General features: G+C 45.6%; 1 protein-coding gene across 8 annotated transcripts in view; it reads right to left on the bottom strand.

Moving 5' to 3' along the window:
- Positions 1-10,221, bottom strand: part of ITGAX (integrin subunit alpha X) — an 89,042-nt gene extending 78,821 nt beyond the window's left edge. For 5 of the 8 annotated variants that reach the window (XM_029945970.1, XM_029945969.1, XM_029945972.1 and 2 more), the window contains exons 1-13: positions 10,073-10,220; positions 5,982-6,085; positions 5,613-5,683; positions 5,346-5,460; positions 4,083-4,213; positions 3,822-3,967; positions 3,426-3,579; positions 2,965-3,115; positions 2,685-2,758; positions 2,155-2,284; positions 1,903-2,045; positions 1,581-1,721; positions 1,279-1,488 (exon numbers count right to left, since the gene is read on the bottom strand). In XM_029945970.1, the coding sequence (XP_029801830.1) occupies positions 1,279-1,488; positions 1,581-1,721; positions 1,903-2,045; positions 2,155-2,284; positions 2,685-2,758; positions 2,965-3,115; positions 3,426-3,579; positions 3,822-3,967; positions 4,083-4,213; positions 5,346-5,460; positions 5,613-5,683; positions 5,982-6,085; positions 10,073-10,194 (1,692 nt within the window). In that variant the 5' untranslated portion in view covers positions 10,195-10,220. Of the gene's footprint in view, positions 1-1,278; positions 1,489-1,580; positions 1,722-1,902; positions 2,046-2,154; positions 2,285-2,684; positions 2,759-2,964; positions 3,116-3,425; positions 3,580-3,821; positions 3,968-4,082; positions 4,214-4,667; positions 4,776-5,345; positions 5,461-5,612; positions 5,684-5,981; positions 6,086-9,434; positions 9,541-10,072 lie in introns of those variants that run through there. The other 3 variants (XM_029945971.1, XM_029945976.1, XM_029945975.1) reach the window with 3 other exon arrangements.
- Positions 10,222-10,932: the final 711 nt, after the last annotated feature.

Raw genomic sequence — 10,932 nt, 5'->3', positions numbered from 1 at the left:
AAATTGTTTTCCATACAACACCCAGTGCTCTTCCCCTTAAGTGCCCTCCACCATCACCACCACTAACAGTTCATATAAATAGAATCATACAATATGTGTCCTTTTGTTTCTGGCTTCTTTTTACTTAGCATTGTGTTTTCAAGATTCATCCATGTTGAGGCAAATACTAGTACTTCATTCCTTTCAAAAGCAAATAATATTCCATCATATAAGTATTTATTTACAATAGAATTTATCTACTCATCACTTAATGGATATTTGGATTGTTTCCACCTTTTGGATATTATTAATCATGCTACTATGAACATTGATGTATAACTTTTTGTTATACATAGGACTTCAATTCTCTTGGGTGGAATTGCTGAGTCATACAGTAACTCTATGTATAGACTTTTGAGGAACTGTAAATGTGTTCCAAAGTAGCTGCAGCATTTTACGTTCACACCAGCAGTGTTTAAGGGTACAAACTTTCCACATTCTCACTAGCACTTCTTATTATCTATCTTTGTTTATTCTAGCCATGCCAGTGGGTGTGAAATGGTATCTCACTGTGGTTTTGATTTGCTGAGGACTGATAACTAATGTGCATATTGGTCCTTTGTATATCATCTTTGGAGAAATGTCTCTTCAAATCCTTTGCCTATTTTTTTTAATTGAGCTTTTCTTTAACTTTTGCCGTGGAAAGAAACCCTCTCTTTTCAGTAAAACCTGCACCATTCGATGAAGTACTCCTGCCTAAGCAGATATTTGGCAGGACTACTGATGACATGAGGAAACAGTCGTGAAGCACCCAGGAAGAAGGGGTCAGTAGACAGGCAGACTGAGGCAGCCAGACCTAAACTGATTGGCAACAGGGAGCCACCAAGAGACCAAGTGCTGGGTTAGAAGTCAGGAAATTAGAACCTCCCTCATCACCATTCCTGATCCACTATTAATCTTAGACAAATCACGGATCTTCTTCATGCCCCAGATTTTATCTCTAAAATGGGTTTGCTAATGCCTGGGCTATGTACCTTGTAACACTGCAGCGGGGGGGGGGGGGGGTAAAACGTCTGGATAGAGAGCTCACTCAAAAATCAAGTCCTCATACAAATCAGGGAACATACCAAAGTGTCCATTTCTAAAATTCCAGATTTTGCTTGCTGCCTACAAGGTGCCCAGGGCTAAGCAAAGGAAGAAAGATAAGGGAAAGGAGAATTTTTCTTGGTGGCAGTGTAGAAGACAGGGAGAAGCAAGGAGGAGGTGGTTTTAATAACAGGATTTGCGACTGGGCCTCACCTGGCTGTGGGAGGTGCTGATGCTCAGTTCTGAGGTTCCATGAAATAGGTAGACAGCACCCTGGTTCTCCTGCTCTCCTGGAGCTCCGATGGCCACGTCTGTCAGCTGGTCCCCATTCACATCCCCCAGCACTGTCAGGGCTGCTCCAAAACGGCCCCAAGGGTGGCCCTGCTCCCCACAGAGAATGACCTCACACTGCTGCCTAGTCCTCTGCAGAACAAAATAAGTGTCAGGACCCAACCAGGAAACCCCTCCACCCCACACTCAGGCCCCACCCAGCCCAGGTCTCATCAGACACTCACCCCCAGGGGCAAGCGGCACACGGTCACCTGGCCCCCCTGGGTTGGCTTGTAGTAATGTGGAGCCCCAATGAGGACGAGGTCAGAGTTGCCATCTCTGTTCACATCCACAGAGCACAGGGAGGCCCCAAAGTATGAGCCAACCTGGAAGGCAGAGTGTGAAGCCATCCTCACTGCCTCTGGCAGAGGCACCCCCTTCTGGGATAGGTCCCTCCCCTTCCCAGGACCTTCCCCCATGGACCCCAAAACCCCTTCCTCTCCTCCCTCTCTTCCCCTGGAGACTCTATCACCCTCGTGTTTCACTCTGGGTTCCTCTATATCCAACCTGGGTCCCTGTGACTTCAGCCTTTGGCCTCCATTGTCTGGACTCCTGGGTGAAGATGACAACCTTCCCAGTATGCTGATGGCGGGGAGCCCCCAAGATCAGGCTCTCTGACCCCTTCCAAAAGGCCAGCTCAGTGGAGTAACCTGAGGGGCGTAGGCCTCAGCATAAAAACTTCCTCCCTACTCCCCGAGTTCCTGCCCTTCCCAGGCAGCTCATCTCCCACCTGTGCCCCCAACCACAGCCTTTTCTCACCTAGATAAGAGTCTCTCATATCCACATTCTCTTGAGACATATTGATGAAAGTGGGGCTCTTATTTTGGGGATACAGGAAGGCTCCTCCAGACCAGCTGAAGCTCCCCACAGCCCCCAGAATTGGGCCATCCTGTGAGGAAAGGATTCCAGGGCTAAGCAGGTTCGAGTCAAAAAAAGACAGCCAATACTAAAGCAATGTCTGCCACTGACTCCACTAATTTTTTTCCTGTTTATTTATTTTGAGAGAGAGAACAAGCAGGGGATGGGCTGAGAGAGAGGGAGAGAGAGAATCCCAAGTAGGCTCTGTGCTATTGGCCCAGATGGCTCAATCCCACAAACTGCTAGATCATGACCTGAGCCAAAATCAAAATCTGGACACACAGCAGACTGAGCCATCCAGGTGCCCTCTGACTCCACTTAGTATTTAGAATTCTCTTTCTCCAGTCACTCATGTAACACCTATTTTCGTCTTCCCTCCTCCCACCTCTCCCTGCCTCCTACATCAATGACCTGAAAGGAGCCCCACTCACAGGTGAGAACACAGCACTGAAGCCCTCCTGGGACATCTCCAGTTCAAAGGAACTACTGCTTATGGTCTGTGTACCTGGAAGAAGACATGAAACCTCGGTTCCAGAGGGAAAGATAGGCTTTGCTAAGTCTGAGAAGCATGCCTCTGCTTTAGAGGATCTAATGTTGGAGATTAACACCCAAAAGAGGAATTTGTGGCTATGACAAGTGGGTCCAGGTCCAAGAAGGGAAAGCATTTATGGGTGATGATTTCTAAAATGAGTACTTTCATCTCTGACTTACCCTCAATGGCAAAGATCTTCTCTTTCAGTTGGTTTTGAATGTCTCTCAACGCATCAAAATTCTCCACTGTAAAAATGTGCTCATGGGAGGGCTTCGATGCAATGGCATTTAATTCTTGTACGGAACGTAAGTTTTGAAAAGCCGATCCCACCTGTCCCCAACAAAGACCAACTCAGTGAAAATAATCATAAATTTAATATGTCTGTCACATGCTGGGTGCTGACATCCCTCAATAACCCCACAAGGTCAATATTATTACATGCAGTATACAGATGACAAAAATGAGGCTCAGACAACATCAAGGAATTTAGAGCAAAGGATGAAGTTCCCCAGGCTGGAACACAGCTTTCATATTGAAGGTAGTAGAAGCTGAGAGAGCTGGGGGTTTTGTCCTAGAAAAGGAAGTTGCCTTAATAAGAAGTGAAGGAAGGAAGCGGTGAGAGGGCATTTCCACATCCTACCCCAACTGCATAGCGGATTATGCCTGCAGCTTCAGCTCTAGGGATGACATCCTCATAACCCAGGCGGTCGCCTTGTTTCTGACCATCAGTGATGACAATAAGGATCTTGGAGGCATCTTTTCGGGCCCCATTTGAGGCACTGAACAGTTCGTTTCTGTCAGAGAAGAAGATCCAGAGACCTGTGAACAGAGCTGCTGCTAGCTCCTAATACCTTCTGAGAACAAGGAGATGACCCTTTCTCTTGGAGGCCCCAGTCCCACCTGTAGGCCCTCAGCTTGGTGAGGAGACCACAGTCTTAATTTCTGTCCCAACCTGTCCCTCTCTCATGGAGATAGATGAGGTCTAAAGGAAGACCCAGATGCTTTGGGGAAGGACCCAGAAGAAGGCAGGACTTACATGACCTTTTCGATGGCTGTAGCTGTGTGAGTGTACCCTCCCAGCTGTGGTACAGAATACAACAGGCCTAGTGGGCTTGCGCTGTTCATGAATTTTTTGAAAGTGAAGTGCACCCGAAAACGGTCGGAGAACTGCATCAGGGAGAACTGGGAGAATTGCAGGGGGCTGGAGCCAAGCCACTTGACCAGAACCCCAGGAACCCCACCCTCAAAGCTCCCACGGAGGCCCTGCACACTTGCCTTCCCTCCCCCAAGCACATACCTGGGTGCTAGGTCTCTGGAACTGGCTCATCACAGCCTTCACAAAATCCAACATCGTGGCAAAATTAAAGGGGGAGATGCTGCCTGAGCCATCGATCAGGAACACAATATCCTGGTCCTGCCTTGGACACCCTGAGAAAGGAAGTGGCACCAGGCCTCCAAGGAATGCAACCAGAGCCCAGGACCTCAGCATCCAGCCCCCCAACCCAGGGACTTCCTTAACCCCTGCATAGAATCGGGCCCTTTGGCCTCCAGACAGTGGTGTCCTGGGTGTTCTTATGGGAGCCCAGATTCCTGCGGGTAAAATCTAGGAGGTGGTAGAAGGGAACTCCACTCAGTGGCAAGATGTCAGTTTCCTCAAGGGCTTGAGTGTAAATGTGAAACCGGGGAGGGGTCTAGTGTGTACACATACATTTATGCATACATAGTCACATACACAGACATACACACACAAAGCCATGCATACTCATAAGCACACATATACACATATACTCATATACATCCACGTGTGTAAATATACATACAGGCACAGATGCATGCACAGATATATGGACACAAATATACATAGACACATATACAAACTTACACACACACAGCTCAAATTGTCTGCGCCTTCATCACTCTTTGTCATTCTGCTACACAAACCAGTTGGTTATACCCCTGGGTGTACTGGGTGAAACAAATCCCCTTCTCCCTAAAAATAATAGCAGCTAGCATTAACTAAGCATTAACTCACCATGTGCTAAACCCTGACCATGGATCATCTTGTGTCACTCTCAGGGTTGGGTGTCATTATTCCCACCTCACAAAACTGAAGCTCCAAGAGGCTTAGATCATAGAAAAGTGGAACAGCAATATGGCAAGATGTGAAAGCAGGCAGTGACTACCCAACCCATGTTTGGAACTGCTATACCATTCAGTAAGTATTTTTTTCCAGATCTTTTTTTTTTAATGTTTTTATTTATTTTTAATACAGAGAGAGACAGAGCATGAGAGGAGGAGGGGCAGAGAGAGAAGGAGACACAGAACTGGAAGCAGGCTCCAGGCTCTGAGCTAGCTGTCAGCACAGAGCCCGACGCGGGGCTCGAACCCACGAACGTGAGATCTGACCTGAGCCGAAGTCAGAGGCTTAACCGACTGAGCCACCCAGGCGCCCCTCCAGATCTCTTTTTTATCCACTCTGGCAAAAGTGTCTCTGGCCCACTATACTCCCAGTCACAGGTGTATGGGCTCCTCGAAGGAGCCAGTAGCCCCCAACACTCACCCTGCAGGGCAGGCGGGAGCCTCTGGGGCTGCCAGGAAGGGGAAACCAGCAGGAAACAGAACCCAGTCAAGTAAATGTTCTCGTTGCATGTATGGTGCACTGTGGGGCCACAGGCCTAAGAACAGAGGTGCCTGATGGGAGGGGCTGCCCCTGTTTCCATCCCACCCTTCTATCCCAGTATCTTCACCCTCCCCAAGACCCCCACCTCCACTAGCTCCGTGTCCCCACTCCTTCCCTCAGGATAGCTCTGCAACCCAGGTAACTCACCAGCAGCTGAGAAGGGTTGGTGGAGGTTGCCAGGGACATGCCGAGGGACATGTTCACAGCTTCTGGGGGGACTGAGGGGACAGATACATGCATGGTCACCCTCAGATCTGTGTAAGACCTGGGCAGGGGTCACCTCAGCCCTGCAAGACAAGGAGGTCTGGCAGGTGAAGGGGGCTTTCAGGTCTTGTTAGAACCAAGAGGGTACAGGGGTGTGATGAGCAGGGAGGCTTTGAGGGGGGTCAGAAAAACTGCCTGAGGGTTCGGGTCTCCAGACAGAGCTGGAGCTGGGAAGTGGGTCTTCTGTGCTACCCCCAGGTTCCCAGAGCATAGGAGTTTGGACCTGGGTCCCAGGGAGAGGCAGCGACTCACTGTTCAGCTGGATGGTCTTACACTTGCCCGTACTATACTGACACTGGTAGATGCTACCTGTTTGGTTGGCAGCCTTTCTCTCCTGGGGGGCTCCAACCACCACCCTGGGGGGAGACAAAGAACATTGAAATTAAGGATATGAACAGTGGAACCAGACTGCCACTCAGCAAATTTGCTTTACCTTTCTATGCCTCAGAGTCATTATCTGCAAAGTGGAGATTAATAACAATTTAAGTTACACATGGGAGGGATTTTTGTCTTTTTTGTTCTCCTGTATATGCCTGGCTCCTGAGACATTTAGTAGTAAGGGCTCAATAAATATTTCTTGAAAGATTTCTGCCTACCTACCTTATAAGATTATTGTGAGGACTAAACGAGTACTCACCTAGAAATGCAAATCAAAACTACACTAAAATATCACCTCACACCTGTCAGAATGGCTAAAATCAACACAAGAAATAACAGTTGTTGGCAAGGATATGGAAAAAAGGACCCCTCATATACAGTTGTTGAGAATGCAAACTGGTGCAGCCACTGTGGGAAACAGTATGGAGTTTCCTCAAAAAGCTACAAATAGAATTACTGCATAATACAGTAATCGCAATCCTGGGTATTTACCCAAAGAATACAAAAATACTAATTCAAAGGGATATATGCACCCCTATGTCTATAGCAGCATTATTTACAATAGCCAAGATATGCATGCAGCCCAAGTGTCCATCAGTTGATAAATGGATAAAGAGGATGTGGAAAATATATCTATATGTGGAATAGTATATCTATATATATTATGAATATTATTCAGACATAAAAAAGAATGACATCTTGCCATTTGCAATGACATAGATGGAACTAGAGAGTATAATGGTAAGTGAAATAAGTCAGAGGACAAATACAATATGATTTCATTCATGTGGAAATTAAGACACAAAATAAATGAACAAAGGGAAAATAAAAGAGATACAAACCAAGCAACAGACTTTTAATTATAGAGAACAAACTAATAGTTACCAGAGAGGAGGGGAGTAGGGTGATGGGTTAAATGGATGATGGTGATTAAGGAGTGCATTTGTCTTGTATGGTACTGGCACAAAAACATACACTCAAATCAATGAAACAGAATAGAGAACCCAGAAATGGACCTACAAATGTATGCCCACCTAATCTTTGAAAAAGCAGGAAAGAATATCCAATGGAATAAAGACAGTCTCTTCAGCAAATGGTGCTGGGAAAACTGGAAATTCAGGAAAATGAACCTGGACCACTTTCTTACACCATACACAAAAACTAACTCAAAATGGATGAAAGATCAAGATGTGAGACAAGAAACCATCAAAACCCTTGAGTAGAAAGCAGGAAACAACCTCCTTGACTTCAGCTGCAGCAATTTCTTACTTGACACATCTTCAAAGGCAAGACAATCAAAAGTAAAAATGAGCTATTGAGATCTCATCAAGATAAAAGATTCTGCACTGCAAAAGAAACAATCAACAAAACGAATAGGCAACCAACAGAATGGGAAAAGATAGTTGCAAATGACATATCAGATAAAGGGCTAGTATCCAAAACCTATAAGGAACTCACCAAACTCCACACCTAAAAAACAATAATCTAGTGAAGAAATGGGCAGAAGACATGAATAAACACTTCTCCAAAGAAGACATCCAGATGGCCAACAGACACATGAAATGATGCTCAACATCACTCATCATCAGGGAAATACAAATCAAAACCACACTGAGATACCACCTCACGCTGGTCAGAGTGGCTAAAATGAACAAATCAGGAGACTATAGATTCTGGCAAGGATGTGGAGAAATGGGCGGCCTCTTACACTGTTGGTGGGAATGTAAACTGATGCAGCTGCTCTGGAAAAAAGTGTGGAGGTTCATCAAAAATAGACCTCCCCTATGACCCAGCCATAGTACTGCTAGGAATTTACCCAAGGGATACAGGAGTGCTGATACATAGGGGCACATGTACCCCAATGTTCATAGCAGCACTTTCAACAAATCATGGAAAGAGCCTAAATGTCCATCAACTGATGAATGGATCAAGAAGATGTGGTTTATACATACAAGGAATACAACATGGCAATGAGAAAGAATGAAATCTTACCATTTGTAACAACATGGATGGAACTGGAGGGTATTATACTAAGTGAAATAAGTCAGTCAGAGAAAGATACCACATGTTTTCACTCATATGTGGATCAGGAGAAACCTAACAGAAGACCATAGGGGAGGAGAAGGGGAAAAATAGTTACAGAAAGAGAAGGAGGCAAACCATAGGAGACTCTTAAATACTGAGAACAAACTGAGGGTTGATGGGGGTTGAGGGAGAGGGAGAAATGAGTGATGGACATAGAGGAGGGCACTTGTTGGGATGAGCACTGGATGTTATATGGAAACCAACTTGACAATAAACTGTATCAAAAATTTAAAAAATTTAAAAAGGAGTAGTATATATACACAATGGAGTATTACTCGGCAATCAAAAAGAATTAAACCTTGCCATTTGCAACTACATGGTTGGAACTGGAGGGTATTATGCTAAGCGAAATTAGTCAAAGACAAATATATGACTTCACTCAAATGAGGAATTTAAAATACAAAACAGATGAACATAAGGGAAGGGAAGCAGAAATAACATAATTTTTTAAATGTTTTATTTATTTTTGAGAGAGAGAGAGACAACATGAGCAGGGGAGGATCAGAGAGAGATGGAGACACAGCATCCAAAGACAGGCTCCAGGCTCTGAGCTAGCTGTCAGCACAGACCCCGATGCAGGGCTCAAACCCACAAGCCGTGAGATCAGGACCTGAGCCAAAGCCTGATGCTCAACGAACTGAGCCACCTAGGTGCCCCGGGAAGCAAAAATAATATAAAAACAGGGAGGGGGACAAAAACAAAAGAGACTCTTAAAAAAATGAGAATAAACAGAGGGTTGCTGGAGGCGTTGTGGGAGGGAAGATGGTCTAAATGGATAAGGAAAATTTAGAAATCTACTCCTGGAATCATTGTTGAACCATATGCTAACTAATTGTATGTAAATTAAACAATAAAAAAATTAAAAGGAGTGCATTTGTTGTGATGAGCACCAGGTGATATATGGAACTGTTGAAGCATTCTATTTTACACCTGAAACTAATATAACAGTATTGTTAATTATCCTGGAATTCAAATTTTAAAATTTTAAATAAATAAAATAAAATAAATCAATGACCACAAGAAGGGTGCTTGGCACAGTGCTGGGCACTTAGAAAGTCCTCAGTAAATGTTAGCTGTAATCATCAATATGGCAAAACAGCACCTGCTTTCAGTCAAACTCTTCATATCCCTAAGAGAATTTCTATACCAGATACTGGAGAAAAGAGTCATGGGGAGGGACAGGACCCTGTGCATGGAAAGGAGTAGATGAGAACCAAAGGCCAGTCACCACCCAGTCCTCACCAGGAGTTGGCATACTGGACCACACTGTATCCAAACCCAGCACTCTCCATAAGGAAGGTTGTTGGCTGCTCTGTGTCCAAGTTGAAACAAAGAGAGGAAGCCAAGCCTGGGAAAGGGAGGTGAGGAGAGAAGCTTTGAAGAGGGATCTTCCTTCTATTCCATTTCCTCAGACCCCAGACTCTGCTCTCCCCTTCAGGCCAATACCCCAGTGTCTCCTGGACTTCTGAACTCTTGGGCTCAGGCTTCCCCCAGCCCTGCTTTTCTCCTGTAGGAAATCCAAAGACAGCTCTTCACCCATTGGACTGCGGGAAAGTTTCAGTTCTCCATTTTCATGGAGAAACACCCACGCTCTAACTCCTTTGCCACCCTGGGGCTTCTAGGAGAAAGAGTCCAGGAAAATTTGGGCCAACATGACATTGTGAGCAGACCACAAAGTTGACTTGTTCTGCCTACTTAGGAAATCTCTGGATTGTTCAGGCAACTGGCCTGTCCCTCTCCATCCAAAAACTCCAGATAGCAAGCCCTGTGTAACTCCAGATCCCTCCCCTAATGTCTGAGTTCAAAACATGTACATTCTCAGCTCTTTCCTATCTGGACCCCAATCCTCTCATGTCCCTTCATTGGAGCCCACCACTTACCCATCAACAGGAGGAGGGATGTCCTGGTCCTGGTCATGACTGGAAGGTGAGACATGGGCTTCTGAGCTCCTCAGCCACTGAGGGAACAGCTGAACAAAGATACAGACGGACCAAGTGAGCATAGAGATAGTCAGGAGAACAGAAACAGAGAGGGAAGTTGTAAGCATGACTCAGAGGTGGAGGGCGGAGAAGAGGACTAAAATAAACAGAGAGAGGGGCTGAGGCAGCCCACACATCCTGGGTAGAGGAGTCTTTCTAACCAGAGATATCTTGACTTGCTTCTTTTGCTTTACCAAACTAGACTTAGATGAATGCAAATCCCCTCCCTCCCCCACCTCTCTAGCTCCTCTAGTTGTTACTGGCAGAAGGCTCCTCTTGACTTTGATACTTCAGTTAGCTGGGGAGGGAAAACAGGCAGATGCCAGGGTGAATTTAGGGCCCAAATGGAGACTCTGGTGGATACTGTCAGACCTGGAAACCTCTGGGATCAGAGGCAAGCATCTGGAACTTAGGAGGAAAATGGAGTGGCTATTTAGTCATTTACTCAATAAGCCTCATTTGATGCAATTCTCTATTAGCAAAGAGATGAAACACAAACCACAAGGCCCAGCCTTGGGGTCAGTAGAGAGGGCAGATATGCAAACAGCAAGGTATTACTATGAGATGAGAAGTCCATTGACTACAGATTCCCTTACCTACTTAGAAGGGTATGGATTTCTGGAAAGTCTTCCTGACACTTGATCTGAATGTTGAAAGCAACTGACTATAGGGGTACATATTTCAGAAGGTTTAGCCAAATGTGGATGAGGCATGAGACTGGAGGGCCTCTTGGGAAACCAGTGATGGGAAACCAGAGAGTG

This window comes from Suricata suricatta, chromosome 8, assembly GCF_006229205.1.
Source record: "Suricata suricatta isolate VVHF042 chromosome 8, meerkat_22Aug2017_6uvM2_HiC, whole genome shotgun sequence".
In the NCBI taxonomy this organism is placed as follows: domain Eukaryota; kingdom Metazoa; phylum Chordata; class Mammalia; order Carnivora; family Herpestidae; genus Suricata; species Suricata suricatta.
The sequence above is the reverse complement of the archived record's forward strand: the minus strand, read 5'-3'. Positions and strand labels throughout refer to the sequence as shown.